Source organism: Sciurus vulgaris (genome assembly GCF_902686455.1).
Source record: "Sciurus vulgaris genome assembly, chromosome: 11".
Taxonomy (NCBI): Eukaryota; Metazoa; Chordata; class Mammalia; order Rodentia; family Sciuridae; genus Sciurus; species Sciurus vulgaris.
This window is the reverse complement of record NC_136472.1, coordinates 120,562,925-120,589,099: the sequence shown is the minus strand read 5'-3', so window position 1 is coordinate 120,589,099 and position 26,175 is coordinate 120,562,925. Positions and strand designations below refer to the sequence as shown.

Here is a 26,175-nt window from a genome sequence, read left to right as displayed (position 1 = left end):
TCTAGTCCTAGCCATTGTGTGGAAAAGCTAGATAGCATCCCCGCCCCACCACCACCTTTTTAAAAAAACCCTGCTCATTTCTTCCCTTTTCAAACAAAAAAGACAACAGCCACCAGAAATAGACCTTTTATAAATATCAATATAAAATATAGTCTTTCCAATAGGCACAAAATGCTTCTAACAATCTCCCAGGTTTCAGTAAACGTTCTAAAATAATCTTAAGATAGGTTTTGTACACTATGATATAAAACAGAAATCTGCCTTTTTATCATCCTTTACCATCCCAGACTAGTAGGTGCTAATAATGGTGTCTAAATTTCACAGTTCATACTCTATGGTCTCCTCTACCTGTCGTCTGACGCAAGTGTCTCTCTGATATCTGGGTAGATGATGCTGATGGCGATTCAGAAGCAAGTCCTCTTGCCATCTTTCAGCTGTTTCAACAGATGGCTGTTGCCTAAAGTGTAAGCTCTAAAAGATAACAACATTTACCAAATTGAGTGAGCAGTGATATAATAATAGTGATAGTACTGTAGGTTTCAGTGATAGCCTGAAACAGTTCAATATGTTCAAAATGTTCTCATATATTATGGCATGAAAGTAGATATTATACTTCTTGCCACTCTTAAGGATCTTAAGTATTCACAAAGCAATAATCTTAGTATCTATCTCCCAGAGGTATTGTGAATAATGCATACAAACTTGTAAAACCATTTTGGCTATGATAAGTGTTCTGCGAATATAAGCTGTTACTTATAATAATGTTGCTAATATTAGTAAGAGATACCACTACCATCATCTTTGTTAGTGATATACCTCTGACAAGTACAAACAAAATTCTAATTTATTTCTGCTGTGTTCTACCTGTTCTCTGGCAAAACCCGGATCCTGGATTTCATATAAACCATATCTGTGGCACTCTGGAAGCAACTCTTTTCTCCATTTCTCAACTGTTATATCATGTGATGCCTGCCCATAGTTAGTGTGCTAAAAGACAATATAAACACTGACATAAAGTACCCAAGCAAGAGGACCATGCCTGTGGCAAAAGTAAAAGCTTCCCTAAAGAAGCCTAAAGTAGTTTCAACCAATAAGAATGGTGTGTGAGATACATCTAAGAACAAGAGGACATTATATTTTTTGCCCATTATTACCAACCTTAACACTAAATCCTTGAGCATTTATACAATGCCCTGTCAATCTGGAGTTCAAACTTAAACAATTTACTCTCTGGTACCAACTCCCACTATATTTTGCTCTACTTGTTCTCCAGGAAAGGCTAGGTCTCTATCATTGGGGGTGAAATATACCCATGAGATTCCAATAGCAATTCCTCTCCCAATCTCCATTTTCTCCAAAGATGCAGGTTGTCTAATAAGCTTTTTCTAAATGAACAACCAAAGAAAAAACTGATTGTTCAAATAGAATGATGGGTTAGTTGCATACAATATTACAGACTCTAATGACAATCCCAGAGTAATGATACTAGGAGAGGATAACAGAGCAGTTAAGGGGTCTATGTGTACATGTGTTTTTCCAAATAAACATCAAAGTAGGAAAAAAAATGGAATAATGAACCCCAAATACCCCTCACTCAACTTTAACAATTCATAACATCTTGTTTTTTCATCTATCTCTTCTCTAGCTTTTTTTTAGGAGTATTTTAAAGCAAATTAAGAATTATTCTGGTACATTTTGAAATAACTAAAGACATTTTAGTTATTAGCCTAACTCTGGAGACCTTAAGTCTATGTATCCCACATACAAGCTAGCTTGATAAACTTCAGTCAATCTTAACTGGTCTTCTCTTAGAAAGTGATAGTCCTTCTTCTGTATGTGGCTCCACCTGTTCTCCAGGGGAGGCTTGGTCCTGGGTCTTAGGTGAAACATACTAATGATACTGCAGAGGCAATTCCTCTCTTACTCTCTCTTCTGTCCTAAAAGATGAGGGATGCTTGAGAAATATGTTCTAAAGAAACAACAAAAACAGAAAAAAAATTACCTTGATGGGATGATATGCTAGTCATAATCCTACAGACTTCAGTGAGAACTCCAGGAAAACAGCATCAAGTAAGAACATCCTGATTATGTTTTGGTAAGAATAAGGATGTTATACTTTTAATCCAACTCTGTAGACTTTAATTCTTAATGCCGAACCACAGAGAAAGAGTCTGAGAAACTCATTTAATCTTTTAAAGTAGTTTAGGATCTGCTACTTATTTCTACATTGTTCATGCTTGTGATAATAACATGGAATTCGGCAAGAGTTGGAGAATAATCCTGGTAAATTAAAAGAGTCTAACTGATGTATTAATCTTTTGAATGACAGGACTGATTTGATCTACACAGTGTAGACCAGGGTCTTTTTTTACCAGGACAGAACAGAAAAAAGAGACCAGCAGAAATCCAACTGTTTAGGCTTTAACACTCTATGCCTATCCTTCTTGAAGCAAAAAGTACTGCTTCAAGTACTTTAGAAGTACATAGAACTATCATCCCACTAATGTGGGAAGGAAGCAAAGATCTGATATTCTTATAGCTCCAAAATCTTTGATTCTATACTTTAATTTACCAGTTGTTCAGCATTTATAAAATCCAGCTACTTTATTTGCCATTTCTTTATCTCTTTTTCATTCTGTTCTACCTGCTCTCTGATGAAGTCCTGGAATTGGGTTTGGGAAGGCAGACACTGATAACCTCCCAGAGAAAAGTCTTCTCTCCCTTCCTCATCTGTCATATCAGAAAATGGCTCCTGAAAATGTACTTTCTAAAAGAGAAAAAACACAAACTATAAACTGAGTAATGAGAAATATTATGGAATAAAACACAAAACCATGCTTTTTGTCAGTTCTAAACTTTAGCTGAGAACAAAATCTGAAGCTTCAAATTAAACCCTAAATATTCAGTTGATGCTGTTCTCTGTTTTTTCCACTCTACCTTGGCCCTGATGGAGGCCTGTTGATGACTGCACAGAAGATCTTGATGTATGACATCCATAGGAAGCTCTTCTCTCCCTTGCCTACCTATCAAAAGTGTTGCTGACTGCTTCAAATTTGTTTTCTAAAAAAAGAACAAACAGAAATATCAATTGTTCAGTTAAGAATGACAGACTAACTTAGACTTTAGGCTTCAGTGAGAATTCTGCAGTTAACTGAGGTCAGAATATAACTGGGCATCTTAGAGAATAAAACAAAACTACTCTATTCTATAAAAGCCCAACCATAACCCTAAGTAATTTACTTCCTGTTGATCCTCTTCCTCCTTTTGCTCTAACTGATCTCCAGTAGAGTGCTGGCCTTGGAACCTGTGTGAAAGATATGGTTCTGTACTTGTGGGCCATTCCTTTTTCCATCTTTCAACTCTCAAAGCCAATAATGGCTGCTGCCAGATATATTTTTCCTAATGAATATTTAAAAAGAAAAAAAGTAAATTGTCCAGATAGGGAAAATATGCTGATAATATTTTAACACTTAGTATGAACACTGGAGGTTTGAAAACACAAGAAGGAAACTATATTCTCCAACCATGGATCTCCAAATCAGTTGCAATATAATCCTTGCAAATCCCACTCCAAACCCTAAATAGCTTATTTGTTCTTATTATCTCTCCTTTCCATTCCATTTTACCTGATCTTTGAGTGGAAAATCCTGCTCCTGACATTTGTATAGAAGATTCTCATCTTTGAGGAGAACGCACTGATCATTAGGGAGAAAATTCTGATCCTGGCGTTTGAGTAGAATATTCTGGTCTTTGGGAAGAACACATTGGTCTCTGCATACAAAATCCTGGTCATCATGTAGAAAATCTTGGTCCTGACATTTGGGTAAAATATTCTGGTCTCCGGGTAGAAAATCCTGGTCTTTATGTAGAAAATTCTGGTCCTGATATTTGGGTAGAATATTCTGGTCTTTAGGGAGAACATAGGGGTCTCTGGGTAGAGAATCTTGGTCCTGATATTTGGGCAAAAAGACCTGGTTTTCAGGTGGAAAATCCTGTGCTTTCAACTCAATATTCCCATCTTCTAGCCCAGTGCTATTGGCTTTTATCATAATACTCCAAGTTTCTGTCTTAATAGACTGGACTTCTGGCTCAATGGCCTGGCCTTCTGGCTCAATAGCTTGAACCTTCAGATCAACAGCCTGGACATCTGGCTCAACACTCTGAGTTTCAGGTTCAACACTCTGAACTTCTATCAGATCATTCTGGGTTTCTGGCAGATCTCCTTTGGTTTCCAGAGGATAATCCTGGGCTTCAAGGTCCTGAAAATTTGACTGCTTTTGTTCTTTTTCTTCTATCACAACAAATAATGGATTTTTGAATTTTACTTTCTAAAAGTGAACATAAACAACAAATACAGAATGTTATAAAATAGCAACACTTGGTTTTCCATGAGATTCCTAAAATGATCTTAAAATGGCAATAGTAATCAATAAATTACTACAATAAAATGTGAAATCATAGTCTGCCCAACTTAAAAGAATCTAACTCTACAATTCCAGCCAGTATAACTATATTGGCAATCCCTAATCAAATCACAATTATTTCATTTACTCTTATTGCTTTACCTGAATTCTGCTAAAAGGTTTATCACTGTCTTCAAAGAAGAGACTCTGCTTGTCTCCCCAAAACAAATCGCCTCTCCCTTTCTCATCTGTTGTAACAGATAACACTTCCTCACTGTCAGATTCCTAAAGGAGGGGGGGAACCACCAAATGTAGCTATTACAGGTAGAAACAATGTGATTGCAAAAAAAATCCTAGGCTTCAAGACAGCATATTCAAACAGTATTAAATATTTGTGGTAAAAGACTGTAAGTACACCAAAAACTATAAAACATTGTTGGAAAAAACTAAAGATCTAAATACACGAAAAGACATCCCACATTCATGGATCAGAAAATATTGTTTAATGGCAGGGTGTGGTGATGCACACTTGTAGACCCAGCACTGGGGACTCTGAAACACCCCAGTAGTTTGAAATCAGGGTAACAGAGTAAGATCCCATTTCAAATATAAAAAAAAAAAAGACACATTTCCCAAAATGATCTATAGCACCAAGAATCTTTAACAAAATACCAAGACTTTTTTCTTTTATAGAAATTAACAAGCAAATCATAAAATTCATGTGGAAATGCAAGAGATCCGTAAAATATTACTGAAAAAGAACAAAGTTGAAGATCTCATTCTTCCCAACAAATTGGACTACACCAAAATTTAAAAATTTATGCTGCAAATGATACCATTAATAAAATGAAATGACAACCCACAGAATGGGAGGAATATACATAAGGTCACTCTTTAAGAGACTTATATCCAGAATATACAAAGAACACATAAAGCTTGACAATAAAAAGAACCCAATTTAAAAACAGGCAAAACATTTGAATAGATATTTTTCTCAACAGAAGGTCAAATGGGCAATAAGGGTTTGTACCTGCATTTCCCTACCTGATTTTCCATAAAGTTCTGGTAATATATAGTAGTTTAAAGACCTTGATGGATCTTAAGAGGGTACTCTCCTCTTGTTTCTATATTTATTGAGATGCTTGTTACCTACAAAGTACTCCCTGGGAGTTGGGTGGGGGTGAATCAATATAAATATAAATGGTACAGGGAAGGCAATATCCTCACAATACTAACTGAGTTTTTGTGAAAGGTTTGGCATTCCAAACCTTAACCTTCTTAAGTAAGTTAAAATAGTCTTAGAATTAAGGAAAAAAATTAGTGAATTCTATTTCAAATATACAAACAAATCACACATCAATATATGGGATGAAACAGACTGATAGGAGAACATATAAACTTAATAAAAGAAAACTTGCCACCACTCTAACCACTAACAATTTCAAAACACTCATGAATTAAGTCCTGGAACCTGACAGAAAGCAATGAAGTATATGTTCTACTTGTATCTCCAAACCTTGAATAACAATAACAACCAGAAAGAATCTAATGATGCTAAAGACTAACAAAGAAATGAAAGCAGAACCGAATTATAGATTTTTTTTTCTGATGAAAAGATTCCCACTTCACACAGCTGAGAGGATAGAAAACTGTTCAGATTTGAGGTAAAGACTTGATATAGGGGCTGGAGTTGTGGCTCAGTGGTAGAGTGCTTGCCTGGTATGTGTGAGGCCCTGGGTTCGATACTTAGCACCACATATAAATAAAGATCCATTGACAGTTAAAAAAAAAAGACTTGATATAAGGATTAGAAACATTTCACTGAATTTTTACATCTTTCCCAATTATATGGAAGGATCTGTTTTTGCTATTTTGCCCTCTGCCACCAAAATGCATTCATTGGAAACAATGGCCAGTTTGAATTCATTATCATCACCATTAACAATAATGAATTACATTTAAATGGCACCTTTGACGAATAAACTTGGTTTATACAAGGAAGTTATCTCAGAATTAATCCTCCCTTCTACTGGATAACTATTTCAGTCAGACCTATGAACAGTACTCTTTCTGGAAAAATACAACTTCATAGAAGATTTGAGCAGACAATATAAAATATCACTCTTTAGAACCTGATAACCCTTTTTTCTCTGGTTTATTAGAAAGTGTCCAATCACCACTTTTCAACAGTTGCCTGGAGTTAGATAATACTGTCAAATCCATGGTAGCTATGAAAATTGTCAAAAAAAAAAAAAAAAAAAAAAAAAAGAAAAGAAAGGTCTCTGAGAATAACTATGGTACAAAAGAAACTATACTTCAAAAAGTCAGAACGACAAGACAATGCTAGAAAAAGTAAACCAAACTCACTACATCTAGGATGGGTTGTCATATACAGATATATCTTAATGCCTACCTTTTGTTCTTTTAAAGTTAATTTATAAATTTTAAAATCATTACTGAAGAAGGAGACATTTATAGTTTAGTATTCAACCATATAAATGAGCAAACATAAAAACACAAATGTTTTTAATGGTTTTGTTGAGATACTTAAGGGAAAAACACAAAAATAAATCATGCTACACAAATACATCTTGGTCAACAATGAACAACATATGTGATGGTGGTCCCTTAAGACTGTCACTTAAGGATACTACGACCCTCTTGTTTATGTAAGTATACACTATGATTTTTCCACAGTGAAATCAACTTTAAGACACATTTCTCTGAAAGTATCCCTGTCATTAATATATAAATGTATATGATCCATGAAAATGTAAAACAATATACCAGTAAGGAAGTAAAACTGGGAAATGGCTAAATAAAATACCTGATGATGGCAAAAAGAAAAAGACTAACAGACTATTTTATTAGATGTTGACCATCAAAACTTAAAATTAATGCCAAAATTAAGTAAACACAGGAAGATACATGAACTGAGCATCCAAATTTGTAGACTCCAAAATAAGTAGGCACAAAAAAGTCATTTTACAAATACAGGCTTAAATATCCTTTTTAGGTCTAGTTCCACATTTAGACTCCAATTTTTCACTCTAACCTTATGTTAAGAAATGAAATAATTTTCTTTTTAAAAAATAAGTTATTATTTTCCTGATTAGAAAGTGAAACACCACACACAATGGGAAATTTTTAAAATTAGGAAAACAGAAGAATCACCTGTAATAATACTGTCCAGAAATAATCAATATTAGCCTCTCAAGTAATTTTTATATAGGTGTTTGTCTAAGCACATAGCATTCTTTGCCATTTCTTTGGTTTATTTTTCTTTAGCACTTTTCATTTGAAATGATATTCTATAGTTATTTACTTGTTTATTATATACTTCCCTACAAGTACAGAAACTCGAGGGATGATTGTCTTTATTTTACCACTGTAAGTCCTGTTTCTAGAACTATGTCTGCCAATTACAGACATTCCATAAACATTTGTTGAATGAACACATACATTTTTAAATTGAGATCATATTGTATATAATTTTGTATCCTACTTTTTTCACTTAACTTTACCTCACACTTTGTCTTGTCTTCAGATATTCTTTGAAAACACAATTATCTTTTAGAATGGCTGTATATAGATACATCATAATTAACTCAAGCATTCCCTACTGTGGGATATTTAAGGTTATTTCCAATATTTTACAGCTCTAAATTATGCTGAGATGTAACTAAATCTTTTATTTATATTTTTAAAAACCATGTAATGGAAATTAAATTTACCTGTTGGGTGGAAAAGCTTTTCCTCCAACCATCTGGAAACACTGATGGCTTTTTTTTACTCACAGTTTTATGGGATGCCAGCCGGTGACGTGCTAGTTTCATGGTTTGACTAAGCTGCCAGAGGATGGAGGAAGAAGGAAAACAAAAACAAGTTAAAATCTTAATACCAAATGTACTAAGTGTTCCAGAAGGAAAACAGGTACCCATTATTAAAAATGTCAGACCTAAGACAAGAGGATTACTTACAAAGGAAATTTTGATCTTGTTAGTAGTATTTTATGATATTATTATCATTATTCTAAGAGATTGTACTTTATAACAGAAGGGCTGTTATTCACATTAATTTTTTAAACGATGTATACTTTATATTAAGTATGAATGCCAAAATCAGAACTTAATGTCTGAGCCAATACACTTAGAAATTGTTGAACAAACACATTCTTAACTCCTTTTATCAATCTTTTCAATAGTTATTTCTTCAACTGGTTTTTGCATGCCTAATTGCTTTCATCACTCTTTACTAGAAGACTGAATAGTTTCCCTAAGAATCTTGGTTTTTTCCTATGCATATGAATCCCTTCTCCACACTCAACATTTGAAGACTAAGCTATTTAAAGTCTTTTCTCAGATATACTTTCCTTCAAGATGTCTTCCTAAATTAACTTGCAACACATCTCAAAAGAACCAATTTGTTTCAACTACACTAAGTAATCTCTGATAAATGACTATTAATATTAAGTAGGTTGATTTTGTGTTCATTCTTTGTCTCTAAATAGTAATTTCAGTATATACATATTTTGATTTGTTTTTCAGAGGAGCACAGCCTTTTATATCTCCCAAATCTGCAAGGTATGTGTCATTTAAGAAAAAGAAAGAAATGAACTATGTACACTTTTTAGGATGTGCACTGCATCTCATGGTCCCTAAGTACATACTACTTAGGGACACTATGGCAAAGTTAGGACCATTTCTAAGCCATTCGTTGAAAGATCAATGCTATCTACTATCCCTTCAGGGGAAATTATGGCTAAGACTTACAGACATAAGTAACAAATACTTTACGATTTTTATTAATAATGAGTTAAGTAGAAAAACTCTCACTACCAATCCTGTTTTTCTCACAGTTGTATCATCTCTGCTTTGTCCTTGATTCTAGAGATCCATACTGCTAACCAGAAAAATCAGCTTGAAACATTACTTTTTATTTTACCAAGGGCAGGACTTCTAAATTAAGCTAGCTGCAGAGTGACTAAAGGGGTCAGTCAAGACAGACTTATTCACAATGCAAAAGGAGATATACATGCAGCTGAAGTTATAAAAAAAATACAAAGTTATTATTATGCCTACTTCTTTTGACACCAAGTATGGTAGGTTTTATTGTTCCACATTTTGTATACAGGATTCAAAAGTTCCAATGTAATAAATTTAAACTAGGGCTTCAGAATTTTCATTTCCTATCACAGTCCTAATCTCTATTAGATTCAGATTGATTACAATTCCTTAAGCAACTGGCCCAGCAATAAGAATATGTATTATGCTTTTTCTGTTTCTCTTTTGTCACCATAATTCTTCACTAAACTTCAAGTCTTATAAAGGCCTTTCCAATGACTACTATGAGAACTATAGCAGGCTGAATAATGGCCAGCCAAAGAAATTAGGTCCTAATCCCTGAAACCTATATATGTTACTTTGTAAGGGAAAAGGGCCTTTGTAGTTGTGCTTAAATTAAGGGTCTTGAGGTAATCCTCATTTATGTAGACAGAGACTAAATGCCATCCCAAGTATCCTTATAAGAGAGTAGGAGAGGGAGATTCAACCTACAGAAGAGAAAGCAATACAAAGATTCAGGAAAGCACTGACATGACGTGGCCACAAGCTAAAGGAATGCCAGCAGACTAAAAGTTGGGAAAGACAAGGGACAAAATTTCCCCTAAAGCCTATAGAGGGAGCATGGCCCTACTGACTGATTTTGGTTCAGTGAAACTGATTTTCAGCTTCTGGCCTCCCAGAACTATGAGAAAATGCATTTCTATCATTTTAAGCCATTACATTTGAGGTAATTTTATTATAGCAGCTACCAGAAATGTAACTAATATAGCAAGAATCAAAATTAATATTAATAAGTAATAAATAAAAAGCTATCCCCCTCCTTGGCATTTGTCCAAAAGAACTAAAATCAGTATACTATAGTGATACATGCATTTCAATGTATGTAGCAATGCAATTTATAATAGCCCAGTTACAGAACCAACCTAGTGTCCATCAATAGATGAATGGATTTTAAAAAATGTGGTATATACACCATAGAGTTCTGCTCAGCCATAAAGAATAAATTATATCATTTGCCAGAAATTGGATAAAGTTGGAGAACATCATGCTAAATGAAGTAAATCAGACTCAAAGTTTAGGGTCAGAATTCTTCTCTTCTATGTGGAAGCTCAAGAGAAAAAAAAAAAAGGTATCTCACAAAAATAGAAGGAAGAACAGCAGAGTAAAGTAAGGGGATTGAGGTAGGAGGGAAGAAAGGAGGAAAAGGGAGGTACTGGGGAAATAAACTGACCAAATTATGCTATGTATATATTACAATGAATCATACCGCTATGTATAGTGATAATGTATAAATATAAAAAATAAACAAATAGAAGGAAGACCAGTAAAGTAGAGGAAGGGTATGGGGAAGAGAGGAGGGGAAAGAAAAGGGAAGTACTGGGAAGTACTGTGCATGTATGAATGTCACAATGAATCCCACTATTATGTAAAATTATAATGAAAACAATAAAAGAGAGATATTAGTATTATAAAATTATGCAAAATTATGTAATAAATAAAAAGAACAAGAAAATAAGTGTACCACTCATACTGCAAGATAATGTTAATCATTGCATGCTTGTGTGCGTGGTTTATATATGAATTTGTATGTATAAATATGCACCATATATTTAAAAGTGTATGTTTAAAACACATGTGAATATGGGCATGTGCTATGGGCGTATGAACACTCAAAAATAAAATTTAATTAAGCCTTTTTTATACTAGAACCTTAGACACACTATTCATTCTCTTAGAGCTAATAATTGTTATTAACCCACTAAGTCAGAAGTTTTCAGTTTTGCCACTATTTCAATGAAACTGACACAGGTGCATTAAAATAGACTGGAAATCAATAATCTAGAGCTTGCGTGTGTGTGTGTGTGTGTGTGTGTGTGTGTGTGTGTGTATTTCATATATTTGTTTTTCAAATATTCTACTCATTCACTTATTACTTCTCTCAAAATAATAGAACTCTAAAACATAATATTTATTTCAAAAGTTACCATAAGTGGTATATTTGTTACTCAATTTCCATTTTTATAGGTATTCCACATTTGGGGCAATGGGACTTAATGGGTTAAAAAAGATCAGCACTAAATCTGACCAAGATTTAAAGATTTTCTGATAGAGATGAATCATTCGAAACTGCACAGAAAATCCAGCAAATCAAAAATCAACATAAATCCAAATAAAACAAAAAGCCATACACAGAAGGAAAAGTAATCACAGTTTACTACCTAGCTCAACTGTACTGTTTACATAGTCATTACAACACAAATGGTGAATATCAATCCAAGCAAAATTGCAACATAACGATAAAGAGGGTGAAAGGTGGAAAAGATACATGTGTAAGGACAAGAGGGGGACACAAAGAGTCAAATCCTCGTGTTTCCTAGTGGGACATCAATAAGAAATGCCTGAATTATTTTTAAAAATCAAGAAAGAGTACCACAAACATCTCACTTAGAAATATGAACATTAGGTCTGGGGATATAGCTCAGTTGGTAGAGTGCTTGCCTTGCAAGCACAAGTCCCTGGGTTCCAATCCCCAGCACTGTCAAAAAAAAAAAAGAAAGAAAGAAAAAAAAATATGAACATTTAATACCAAAATATAAAATAACAACAAAATTAAACAGTTACATTTGAGAAAGAGGGAATAATAAAATGTGGAAGGTATTTCTGTTTTTAAACTATAAACACTGTACATATCTATTTCTTTCACTTGTTTAAACTGTACATATATAATTTTAACAAAACATAAAATGTAAAAAAAAAAAAAAAAGATTCCTTGACAATTTCCCACAAAAAGCTACCTCTCCATGAACAACATAAGCGTGTAGATTTACTTTGGGTTCTCACAACGCATATATAAATGCTATCATTTCAGACTCAGCAATATTCTTGAGAATACAGGCCTAAATTTTCTTCCATCAAGTAGGAAGAATGATTGCTAATAAAACTTGGCTCACAATGACCCCTAAAGACAATATCCCATATGTATCAGACAACTAATCAAAGTACCTTCTAAAGAAAACTGTCACCACCATAAGCTGTAATAAAGGGACAGCCTTTGGTAGCATCTTCCTTAGACTTATCTGATTGGATTAGCAGCTATGCCAGTAGTGTATCAAATAAATACAGGTCTTGAGGCAATGTCTTATACATTTATAATAAAAAAGGTCTGTATCACTCACAGAAACATAACATCAACAATAAGCAAAGGGACTTTTATCTGATAAGCAAAAATTTTACTATATAAACAAATTTCAAGATTTGAATCTTAAAATCTAAAATAAGATTTTATATTAAAATTTAAAACATCAGGCAAGTATATAAGATAAAGTCTTACAAATAATCTACCATGACTCTGTTCATTGTTCTTATTCTTTCAGTTCTTTCTAAGTTTCATGCATTTTTTTTAGCCAAATAAGATTTAGAAAGGTGGAATTTATGTAACTACATAAATGGCACAATACTACTACATAGTCATAGGAATAAAGTACAGCTAAGATCTACCCAAAGTTGAATTCTATTCAAGTACAACGTAGCTTATTTGCAAATGATCATACTGCTTTTTAAATGTTATGACTTTTCATGGTCAAAAACACTATAGAGTTAAAACTTAAAACTTATATAAATCCTTAATTATAACCCATAAATCCCAATGTAATGCATCAGTTACATTAGCTGTCTTTTGTAACTGTCACTAACAACCTATAGGATGGTCAGTAACCTAGATCTAAAATAAAAAAGGCAAACTGGACCAATAAAGATACCTTATCAGAGATAATGAACTAGGAAATATTCAGAGAAAAGTAAGAGACAGGACCTCAGCCTAAAAGGTCCTAAACTGGAGAAAAGACACAAAAGTAACCTCAAGTATGCCAAAATTATAAAGCTGTGATAAAGAACCAGTGAGAAGTAGAAAAATAAGTATATAAGAGAGGCACAAATGTAGAGATAAGATGACTAGTTTGCCTATCCTGTTTTGCCTGGAACTGTTCCAGTTTTAGCACTGGAAGACCCATGTCCTGGGAAAACCCTCAATATTGAAAAAGAGGGAAGGATGGGATCAATTGAATTAAGTTAACAAATACCAGTGTGAAGCTCAAAGATCCCATGCTCTTGGGGCCATTGAACTATCTTATATCCAGAATAAACTCACAAGTTGTAGACTCTTTATTTTTTATTGTAAACAAATGGGATACATGTTGTTTCTCTGTACATGGAGTAAAGGCATACCATTTGTGTAATCATAAATTTACATAAGGTAATGTTGTTTGATTCATTCTGTTATTTTTTCCCTTCCCCCACAAGTTGTAGACTCTTTAAATAGTGTATGGATATGTGTATGATCCCAATTCTGACTTTATTAACCACTGATTCTTTTTTTTAAATTTTTTTATTTATTTAAAATATTTTTATTTTCACAGATTGCATTTTGATTCATTGTATACAAATGGGGTACAACTTTTCATTTCTATGGTTGTACACAATTTAGATTCACATCATTCATGTAATCATACATATACATGGGGTAATACTGTCTATCTCAGTCTACTATCGTTCCTTCCCCCATTCCCTTCTGCCCCATTTTCCTCTACACCATTCAAAGTCCCTTCATTCTTCTCTTCCTTGCCCCTCTTGTTATGTATCATCATCCACTTATCAGACAAAACATTCAGTCTTTGGTTTTTTGGGCCTGGCCTATTTCACTTAGCATGAAATTTTCCAACTTTATCCATTTACTAGCAAATGCCATAACTTTATTCTTCTTTATGGTTGAGTAATATTCCATTGGGTATATATACCACAGTTTCTTTATCCATTCATCAATTGAAGGGCATCTAGGTTGGTTCCACAATCTAGCTATTGTGAACTGAGCAGCTATGAACATTCGTGTGACTGCATCACTGTAGTATGCTGATTTTAAGTCCTCTGGGTATAAACAGAGGAGTGGGATAGCTGGATCAAATGGTGGGTCCATTCCAAGTTTTCTGAGGAATCTCCATACTGCTTTCCAGAGTGACTGCACCAATTTGCAACTCTACCAGCAATGTATGAGTGTGCCTTTTCCCCTACATCCACACCAACACTTACTATTGCTTGTGTTCTTGATAATAGCCATTCTAATTGGAGTTATATGAAATCTTAGGGTGGTTTTAATTTGCATTTCTCTAATTAGTAGGGATGATGAGCACTTTTTCATATATTTATTGATCACCTGTATATCTTCTTCTGTGAAGTGTCTGCCCATTTCCTTAGCTCATTAATTGATTGGGTTCTTTGTATTTTTAGTGAAAAGTTTTGTAAGTTTTTTATAAATTTTGGAGGTTAGTGCTCTGTCTGAAGTGTGTGTGGAAAAGATTTTCTCCCACTCTGTAGGCTCTCTTTTCACATTGATTATTTCCTTTGCTGAGAAAACTCTTTTTAGTTTGAATCTATCCCATTTATTGATTCTTGCTTTTATTTCTTGCACTATGGGGGTCTTGTTAAGGAAGTCTGGTCCTAAGCCAACATGATGGAGATTCAGGCCTACTTTTTCTTCTATTTGGTGAAGGTCTCAGGTCTAATTCCTAGATCCTTGATCCATTTTGAGTTGAGTTTTGTACAGGGTAAGAGCTAGAACCCCTGATTCTTGAAACAAACTTCCCCTTGCTTGGGTTAGCCTAAATTCTTGTAGCCAAAAGGGCCTAAATGAAAAATGAATTATTTCGATGGTAGATGAGAGAAAATTTAGCTGGTTGTTTCATGTCAACTTTACAGAAAATAATTTTCCCAAGGTATTTTAAAAAGTTGGAAAACTGACACTGTAATGAGAGAATAAAAATTAAAAAAAGAAGGCTGGAATTGTAGCTAAGCAGTAGAGCCCTTGCCTAGTATGTGTGAAGCACTGGGTTTGAGTCTCAGCACCACATACAAATAAATAAATAAAGGTTCATCAACAAGTAAGTCAAATCATTATGTCCTTAAATATTTCATGTCAGGTGAACTTTAAAACACTTCCAATTCCAAGATTCTATTCTATAGTTTCAAGACACAAGGAAACTGAAAAGTCCACTAACATTTAGAAAGTGAATTATTTTCACCATGTGCTCAATCAATTCCAGATAAACTAAGGAATTAGTGCTTGACAATTTTATTGTTTAGTTTCATAGTGACATCTAGTGGATTAAAACTGCAACAGAAAAAGCAAGATTAAAAAGCATCTATCATTACGCAGTTGTATGGGTAAAAGTTCACATGCCCAACATAGTTGAGTCACTAAATATTCTTTAATAAATTCATCTTCTTCCAAGGAAAAAGATTGTTAAACAATGCATAAAAGTTTTTAAAATTTTATAACATTTATTGCTTTGTTTAACCTGATTTCTCCTACTCCATCTAACTTCATTTTGTTATTCTTTATAAACTATCAGACAGCCTTTACCTTTTTTTTTTTTGGGTGCTGGGGATTGAACCCAGGGCCTTGTGCTTACAAGGCAAGCACTCTACCGACTGAGCTATCTCCCCAGCCCCAGCCTTTACCTTTTATTCACAAATATACCAACCACACTTGTAGATTCTAAGTCTTTAACTGTTCCTCTCATCTGAAAATTCTTTTATCAATTCAGCTTACCAATTCAAAATATACAACCCCATTCCATTTCTTTCATGAATACTTCCCCTATTATTTCCTCAGAATTTAAAAATGTCTTAACTCCCATGGCAAAACTTAATTGCCAGATACAGGAAATGTGTCCACAATATTATTTAATAGACTAGGAACTATTAGCTTTGTATGTCTCCCTGGAAATATAAACCCATGGAGGGTGCCATTTCCCATTTCATTAGTATCCCCACAATGCTTAACAAATACAATGTATTCAAATACATGCTGACTAATGTGTTCTATCCATGTGTTAAACAGATGAAGTTTATAGCCATTAAGTACCACAGATGCAAAGACTGAATGTGGCTGAGTAAATTTTCTATCCCTTATATTTTATGCAGTGCCATGAATTTTTGCTGAACAAATTTTTCATAATCTTTTTTTTTTTTTTTTTTTTTTTTTTTGCGGTGCTGGGGATTGAACCCAGGGCCTTGTGCTTACAAGGCAAGCACTCTACCAACTAAGCTATCTCCCCAGCCCTCATAATCTTAAAAGAGAAAAAATGATTATGAAAATTATTACTACTAACCAAACAAAAAGTCAGTTTTAGATAAAGGAAATTTAAAAACAAAATATCTACATAACATGTACTTATAAAGTTTTCCCTATTTATACTAATAGCCCAATCAGATTATGACCAAGTACATTAACTCAGGCAATATACAGCTTCTATTTTCAGAGTCATCATTTTCCACATTTTTTCTCCTCCTCTCACTACCCTTAGGAATGTACTTTTTAATGAATGAAGAACAATTCCCAAAGCAGAGGTGAAGAATATACCAAATGAACGAAAGTTCAGCATACTAAGGAAGGCGCCTACTAGGAGTCAAGTGATTTGAGTGGACAAATCTATTCATAATTTTTAAATATTAGGTATATGAAGTGAGTTACTAAATAAAAAAGACATTTTTTCCAAAAATTCTGGCTATGTTAGGCACTTCCATGTTATTACTTTACCTACAACTATAGATTCATTTATTATGATAACCAGATTAAGACAGAAAAGTAAGAAAAAAGATACAAAGATAAATAATAAATTAAATGTCCTTTAGATGTACTGAATCTCTTTGCAACAAAGGTAAGAATCACTTCTGTCTGTGCACTACAAACTAATAGTCACTTACCCCAGAACATAATTTCATTATAATTGAGAAAATCTATGTTCTTTGGTCCAAAGCTCTTTCTAATGAATTTTGAATTATAACACTTTGGCACCTTTCTTTAGATGATTCTAAAATTGTACCAAAAATAAATTAAAATGTAAATTAGAAAAATACATGTAAAAATAAGCACTATTCCATTGGTCCCCATTTTTACAAAAATTTTAAAAAAGAGATAAAAAGTAAAGCTAAATATAACCCCTATTTCATATTCTATTACTATCATATTTTTAGTTTACAGAATGGGAAAAAATCAGATATAAGATAAAATGAATATGTACTTACAGCCTGGGCTTGTTGTTGGAATAATTCATTCTCATTCTCTCCATCTTTTACTGCACCCCCAAATATCTGGGAAGGGGGAAACCTAGAACTTCCAATAGCAGCATTCAAATTGCTTGGAAAAATACTTGTCCCTTTAGGAGTGAAGTGTGCTGGATCTGAAGATTGCATTGCTATAGAGCCTTCTTTTTCTGCCTATACAAAAGAAAAAGGAGGGATAGTAAGATTCCACTCCAATCCAGTATAATCAAATAAGGTCTCTAGGGCAGGCAAAAGATTTTCAGTTGGTTGGGAGGAGTTAGCTGTTAAAGAAACTAACCTTTACTAGTCACCTATTAATAATAATAACTTATTTGTATTATTTCCTTTAATTCTCACACAATCCTGTAAGATAAGCATCATATCTGTTATTTTATAGGGATATATACAACCATAAAAGTTAAGTAACCCAAGGTCACATACCTAGAAGTAACACAGCCAGAATTCAAACTCAAGTGTGAATCCAAAATTTTGACATTGTTTGTACCCATTTGTTAAAAACAAAAAACACATCCGAACACACAGGAACAAAACGTGGTTTCTCTATACTCACTAGAAAATCAGATTATATAAAGCATGGAATTAGAAGAAAGTGATACTGTTACTGCTGAATAGTTTATCTTACAATACACATACTTTCCATTCAGTCATTACTCAGGTTCACTTCTGAACTTACTGCTTCAAAAGACTTCTGAAGTTGCTGCTGTTTTTTCAGCCTAATTTGTTGATTTACTCGGTATTTGACTTGTCTCTGAAAATGTTTCAAAGCTTCTTGTTTTTTTCTTAGTTGTTCCTTTAGTTCTTCTTCAATCATATGTGCTGAAGTCTTTAAAGATAAAAAATATAACATTTAATTGTTAATAGTTTTGCCCATTAAGGCTATTGCAAACCCAAAGAAGTCAGGATATAATCCTAGGAAAAAGTAATTCGGTCCTATAATCCAAAATTCCCAAGAGTAAGGAAATGATGAGTGTTCAGAGCCAATGATCTACATAGTGAGTACCAAGTACTTAAACCAATTATAAACTAAAAATAGGAATTTGTAAATACTCAAATTTTAATTATTAAACTGAAACTAAAGATGTCCTCGTTAATTTTTCCCCACATTTTATTAATTCTTAATGAACCAATTTAAACCCACTTGTTACACAATTTCTAAAAGGACTAAGTAAACAATACTGATATACCAGACTGCTCCCCACTCACCAGATACATCCTAATATAAAACTCCTTCATACTCAGAATTATGCTCCATTTTTAATATAGCATATTCTTCCTTTCATGTCCACCTAGTAAAGGGACTACTCAATCTTCAAGACCATCTAAAATCCATCCCTAGTACCTCCTATAACACTCTGAGCTCTTAGCCTACTGTATCTTTCCTTTTACTTATTTTACTGAGTTCAACACTTATTGACTCATCCATCAGATTATGAGTTCTTTAAGGACAGGAAATGCATTTAACATTCCTTTGTTTTCCCTACAATAAAGCATAAAGCCTTGACTATAAAGGTACTGAATATATATTTATAAATTTCTCAGTCCCACAACAATTCTAAGAAATCTAGAAAATTATCACATTTGAGTCCTTGATCTATATTCACCTGCTCTAAGTGCTCTGAATAACCACAGGAATGCAAATAATAACCATTATCATTATTAAGGAGCTACTGTATGCAAGCATTTTATATTGTATCACTCTATCCTCAACACTACCTTAAGTAGTAAGATAATTCTTTATTACAAATGAGGAAACTGGTGTTCAGAAAAATCAATCTCCAGTAGGAGCCCAAGATCCTATAGCTGGCTCCTAGCAGAGCTAGATGTTTCTGTTACTCTTAACACTTTCATTATCTATCCTGCATTGCTTTTCTCTGGACTATATGTTTTTCCTTCAAAAGAAATTTTCAAAATAAATAAACCATCATCATACCTTCTTATTGCTTCTTGTAGCACAGTGATTTCAACTTTCAAATGTGAAGAGTATCTCAGCTTATAGTACAGGCTCTCATTAAATTAAAAAACCAAATGAATTTTAATTTAAATTAAGGTTTTCAAGAAACCTATCCTATAAACTATTCTACAAGAGTATGGTCAACTAGAGTCGAGTGTACAATACAAATAGCAAAGAACAACTGCCTAAAATAATTCCAAAGGAGAGACATACATAATAAGGCCTGAAAAAACTGATGCAGACTAACCCAAGCCCAGACAAATGTAAGCCATTCAACCTCTTTCTTTTACTTCCATCTTCTCTGGCCTGCCACTCTTTTACCCCCACACCAATATTATCAAATATTTTATTAACATGCATGACTGACAAGAGATTTTGAATCTTAATTGTAAGCCAAAGATAAATGTGTACCAGCATTTAGAAACACTTTTCTTAACAAACGCCACTGTGCCAGCAACAAGAACTCAACAACTCTTGTCCTATGGGATGTTTTAAGAGGTTCCCAGAGTCAAATAAATCTGGGAAATACTGAATTAAACAAAACTAAATATTATTTTGACTGTACAACTAACTTCTCATAGCCTTCCTTCACCCCATGGACTATCCAAGGAGAAATACAGAATGAAATGTTTCTAACCATAATTCAACACATTTTGGATGATTCACAGATGATGGAATTGATACTAGATTATATAGTAGTTAATCTTCAAAGATGATTTCTCCTCCTCCCTCCCCATCTTTTTTTTAAACGCAGTATTGGGGATTGAGCAGAGGGCCTCAAACATGCTAGGCACATACTCTACCACTGTGCCACATCCCCAGCCCTCTCTTCCTCCCCTCAATAAATCAAGCCTCCTGGTATTTATGCTCATGTTTATTATGTTCCCACACCAAATTTGATCCAGACCTGAACATCTGATAGAATAAAGTAGAAGTGTTGGCTCCATCACTTCCCAAGCAAGGTCATAAAGCAACTGCTACCTGAAGCTCTTGGAGTGCTCATTCTGGGAGAAACCAGCACCATATAAGAATTCCGACTACTCTGAGACTACCATCCAATGAGGAAACACAAATTGCCCAAATAGGCCATCCGAAAGAAGACAGATATACAACTAGCCCCCAGCCATTTTGGTCATCCTAGCCCAAGTGCCAGAATGTGAGCAAGAAAGCCACCTTAGACATTACAGTCTATCAAGTGTCACAGGAAGAAGCACCAAAGAATTCAACCAAAAACCAGAACCTAGTCAAGCTGTCCCAAATTAAGCTACCTCAGATGAGGCCCCAGACACTGAGAAACAGAGACAAGTCATCCCACTATATCCTGCCCAAATTCCTGACACAGTATTTTTTGCTTTATTCCACTAGATTTTCAGCAAAAGATAACTAGAACAAATAATGAAATAATGTAATAGCCATACATGATAATAGGACAGCAGTGTCATTTGATGCTAATTTAATTATTGTGGGGTAATGGGGATCTAAGCTCTGGCATTATTTTTAGGAATACTGATGACTCCTTGAAATTCTGGGAGGAAATGAATAGGAGTTACCTTTAGAAGAGACACGTTAGTGTAACAAGTTTTAGACGTAACTAGGTTCATCTACTCTGAGCTAAGAGTGTTATGTCTGTAAATAAGGGTGGATTCCCAGACTAGACAGGCTAAAGTAATAAAGTATTAGATGTTTGATCAAACTTCCTTTAGCTAAAACTGATTTGAATTTTTTAAATGAGGGAAAGAAGATGTGTTTATATATGTTTCAAGTCTTTAACATTTTGAATTAATGTGTAGGAACTTAATATTCAAATTTTTTTTCAATACTAGAGATCAAACCCAAGGCCTCACACATGCTAGGCAAGCCCTCTACCACTGGACTACATCCCCAGCCCTTCATTTATTTTTACTTTATTTTGTTTATTATTATTATTTGGGGGGAGTACTGTGGACTGTACAGTGGTTCTTTATCCCTGAGCTACATCCCCAGTTTTTGGTTTTTTTTTTTTTTTAATTTTTTTAAGACAGGATCTCACTAAGTTGCTGAGGCTACCCTCAGCCTTCTGCCTCCTCCTTCAGCCTCCTGCCTCACATCCTGAGTCCCTAGAATTACAGACATGTGCTACAGCATCTGGCTCTCTTTTTAACGTTTAAGACAGGGTGTCACCATGTTGCCCAGTCTGATCTTGAACTGGCAATCTTCCTGCCTCAGTCTCCCATACAGCTGGAATTACAGGTGTACACCACCATGCTTAAGCTAAGATTTAACTCTTCTTAAAATAGAAAAAGAAGCTAGGCACAGTGGCACACTCCTATAATCACAGAAGCTTGGGAGGCTGATGCAAGAGGACTGTAAGTTCAAAGCTAGCCTCAGCAACTTAGCATGATCCTGTCTCAAAATAAAAAATAAAAAGGGCTGAGGATGTGACTCCGTGGTTAAGTACCTCTAGGTTCAATCCCTGGGAGGGAGGGAGGGAGGGAGGGAGGGAGGGAAGGAAGGAAGGAAGGAAGGAAGGAAGGAAGGAAGGAAGGAAGGAAGGAGAGAAAAGGGTTTGATGGTGTCAAATTTTAGGCAGTTTGATAACACTGATATTATAAAGATGTCATAATCTAAGCAACTAAAAATATGTATTAATAACTTAAATAATGAGACCTTTGCACCAAAACTTACTGATATTCCCTGTATATCTCTTTTCATCCCCACTTCAACCATCCTTTTTCAAGGCTTTTCCTTTCCATTTCTTAGCACTACAAAAGCTTTGATGGTATACTTCATGCCTAAATTGTTATAATTATATCCTAACTTGTCCCCCTGGATCTGCTCTTTCCATAACCTTTAAAAAGTTGGAAGCAATTAATTTAACCAAAACACAGATTATGAAATTCATCTGTAAATATTTTTTTATCTGTAAATATTAAACAATAAAGTCAATCCCTTCTCCAAAATGTCCTATAATTCCTCATCACCCCTATTTTCCATAATCCTCCCAACCACCATCCCTCTATTTCACTTTCCATTCCAATCAATCTAATCAACTCTTAGAACCCTGAACACATCTTGTTTACTTCCATCTCTCCCCATTTCCCTTAATAGGAGAATCATCCCACTCTCTTCTCAGATTATTCAGTCTTTAAACTTTTCTGGCTCACATAAACCCAGTCATATCTTTCTTCTTTAATTAAACATCATCTCTTAGTATAATCATGTACTAGTGACACTCTTAAAATTCCTTCAGAAAACAGAGTAAGGATAAATCAGTTAATATGTATACATATATGTGAATATTAATTTAATAAATATACTATATTACTTTGTCATTTAACATTTACTTCGAAATGTCTCATTTCCCCTTGGGATAAAGTACACATACTTTAGTGAAAAGGGAAAAGGGAACACACTTTTCCACCCATGTTCAGTACTCAGTCTATATATAGAAGATCATTACACATTTTATGCATTCCATAAATATTTACTGAATGCCTATACTTATTAGGCAATATTTATTTAAGATAAAAGAGAAGTAATGATAAGCAAGATTTCTTACCTATGCACAAGGAGCTTACACTCCACCAGTAAAAGTAGACATGTAACAACTTACTATAATATAATGTGTAAGTTCCATAATAAAATTTTAACAAATAGCTAAGGAGCACAATTTGGGGAAACACTATCAAAAACCTTCTCATAAAATTATCTTCATGCTAATTCACATAAGAACCATCAGGTAAACATGCACATAAGTAAATTTTGCAAAACTTTTCTTCATCTGAAATGCTCCTCCTTTCTGGGCCAATAAAGATCGTATTTCCTCACTCATCATCTACTATATGCAAGAGCAGGAAGGAACAAGAAATAAAGGTCCCTGTTCTCATGGAATTTATAGTTAAAACTGTCTCAAAATTCCAATCAATTAATTTATTTCTCCTTTTGGCTTGAATCTCCATCAAACGTCAACATTGTGTTGCTAGCAAATTTGTGAAGTAAATGATAAACATCCTCTCCCATGTTATTATGGACTGTACAGTAGGTCTACTTAAATAGTATTTTGATTATACCAACTAAAGCTGCAGCAAGTTTTGGCAAAAACATACTTGTTCTATAATCCTAATGCAAAAATATAATCTATTTACAACAGAATAGAAACAGCATCTTCCAACTGTTCGTCTTTAAGCACCAAAAATTAGAGAAGACTAATAAAAACAAAGAGGAAATCACCACATTTGGATCAAAGTGACACTTACATATGCTGGGATTTCCGAACTATTGGGGGAGGCAGGTTCCACCCATACCCCAACAGGTACTACAGCTTGATTCCTCTCAGCCAGCACTGTTAACATGTCCTTGTTCTTCATGGGGTTTAAAGCCAGGGGCAACTTTGTGGTATTCTGAGATTTCTTGAGGGGAGCCATACGTCCTGGCATCTGTGACTTTTGGTTAGAAAAAAGAAAAACGTCAAAAGCTCAAACCTAATACATGAGTCACGGATATATGAGGAGAGAAGCAGAAACCTGGCATGGAGCAGAAAACCACGGATTCCAGAGAAAGAGTAAAGAAAAAGAGTCGAAGAAAAAAGTAAAGGCGCAAGGCAAGGTTTAAAAAAACTGCCTCCTGGAAGGAATGAGGATGAGAGGAAAGAGAAGCAAGGTTCGAAATCGGAGAACGAAGACTGTGCCTAGGGGTGAGCACAGCGCGGGCAGTTGCAGGAGAGAACCTGGGTCTGAGGCAGAGTCCCAATACTGTAATCGGGATTCGGATATGGAGAGAAGCGCTGAACCCACGACTTCCGGGCCAGATAACAGCCTGCTTCTGAGGACGCGGGAGCCCACTCCTGCTCAAGCAGTACTGGCGCAGAATCAGTCCTGAGCTCGCCAGTGACTCAAACTACGCTGGACACTAAGGAAACCACCTCGAGTAAACCGCCACTTTTGGGCGGGACGCTCCGCCCCGCCCCTCCACTACCTTGTGCCCGCCCCTTCCGGGCTTCCCGTCATCGCTCGGGGCATGGGGAGGTGTGAGGGGCGGATCTTCATGCGTCGGTAGCTGCGTCACTTCCGCTTCCTGTCCTGTTGACGAGAGGGACGGGAGGGTGTGTGGGGTTGCTGGGTGACGCGCGAGATGAGGTGCTGCCAATCGGTGATGCTAAGACCATTCCAAAACCCTCAGGAAAAGAGCTGCTTTGAGCTGGTGATCTGACCGACTGGGTTGGCCATCGTTGCACTTGAGGAAAATACCGGAAAAGAATAGAAGGGCCGGGCAGGATTTCCTCGAGAAACAGACTACTCAACAATAATTCATACTATTCTTTTATATAATTCATTATGTTTGCAGCTCTGTTTCATACATATTCTTGTATTTGAACATCGCAGCCTCGTGAGTGGTCTCCTGTGCTCCAAATTGCTGTAATACTGTAACACAGTGTAATATACACTTCATTAACCCTGTGGGACACCCACTCATTCATTCAAAATACTTTATTGCATGCTTTTTATACTCCAGGAGTACTCTTGGCACTGAAGGTAAATAGCGAACAAAACAAATATCCTTTGTTAGGGGATTTACAATAAGATGATGTAACCGAATAAAAACATATGAATAAGTTAGTAAATGTGTCAACTTCTAATGAGTGCTGTGGAGTAAAAGGAGACAGGACAGGATTGGGAATTGTGTTCGGGGAGGAGGGGAGATGAAATATTACATAGGATGTTCAGAACTTTTTTGAGTAAAGACTTAAATGATACAATAGAAAAACCACCGTGATTATTAAGGGAGGGTTTTTCAGTGTTCCAGATAAAAGGAACAGCAAATACAAATGCCCCAAGGTGAGCATTTCCTGGCTGAGGAGCAACAAGGAAGCTAGTATGACTAGAGCAGAGTGAGAGGGGAAGAGCTGAGACAGGAGGCAAAATTTGGGGCCTGGGCTAACAAACATATTAGAACATCGTAAGCCACCATAAGGTGCTGAGATAAGGAGTCGTTGGAAGGTTTTGAGCAAAGTAATGTCATAATATGACTTGCATTTTTTTTTAAATTGTTCTAGATGCTGTATTGAGAATAAAAGGAATATGGATAGAAGAAAGACCAATTAGGCTCTTGCAATAATGCAGGTAGGAGATTTTGAAGTGTTGGATCAGCAAGTAGTGGTGAAGATGGTGAGAAGAGGTTGAATTCTGGATATATTTGGGAGGCAAAATTTTCAGGATCTGCTGAATATGTGGATATGTACTTTGAATTGTGTGAGTGTGGTAAGACTTAAAGGAAGTTCTAGGGGTTTCATCTTCAGCGACCAAAAGAATGGAATAGATATTTACTGAGATAGTAGAGATGCTAAAGGACTCTGAGCTGCTTTCCTCCACCACACTCTCCTGCCATGATATTCTGTCTCACCTCAAGCCCTGAGGAATGGAGCTAGCTGTCCATGGACTGAGACCTCTGAAACCAGTCTGAAGTAGTTGCTTACTTGTTGAGCCAGATGTTTCTTCCCAGAGACTCAAGAAGGGAAAGGTAGAGAAGCAGAATATGAGGTGAAGTGGGAGTGGAAACTAACAGAGAAACTTTGAACATAGTGAAACCTCTAGAGAGCAGGAAAGAGCCCACTTGTCCTGGTCGTGCATTTTCTACCATCTGTCTGTCACCTATAGACAGTGTA

At 35.1% G+C, this 26,175-nt stretch overlaps 1 protein-coding gene across 4 annotated transcripts in view; it reads right to left on the bottom strand.

Annotated features, from left to right (window-relative positions):
• The window catches only part of CCDC15 (coiled-coil domain containing 15), a 73,768-nt gene extending 49,277 nt beyond the window's left edge, over nt 1–24,491 (bottom strand). For 3 of the 4 annotated variants that reach the window (XR_013757773.1, XR_013757774.1, XM_079104333.1), the window contains exons 1-11: nt 24,241–24,491; nt 23,771–23,956; nt 18,258–18,407; nt 17,546–17,737; nt 8,138–8,251; nt 4,566–4,688; nt 3,627–4,328; nt 3,241–3,399; nt 2,938–3,060; nt 2,645–2,767; nt 349–471 (exon numbers count right to left, since the gene is read on the bottom strand). Coding sequence is in view for 2 of the 4 variants with exons in the window: in XM_079104333.1 (XP_078960459.1) it covers nt 349–471; nt 2,645–2,767; nt 2,938–3,060; nt 3,241–3,399; nt 3,627–4,328; nt 4,566–4,688; nt 8,138–8,251; nt 17,546–17,737; nt 18,258–18,407; nt 23,771–23,950 (1,989 nt within the window). In the remaining 2 variants the exon portion in view is untranslated. The remainder of the gene's footprint in view (nt 1–348; nt 472–2,644; nt 2,768–2,937; nt 3,061–3,240; nt 3,400–3,626; nt 4,329–4,565; nt 4,689–8,137; nt 8,252–17,545; nt 17,738–18,257; nt 18,408–23,770; nt 23,957–24,240) is intronic. The other variant, XM_079104332.1, reaches the window with a different exon arrangement.
• Between the last annotated feature and the right edge of the window lie 1,684 nt (nt 24,492–26,175).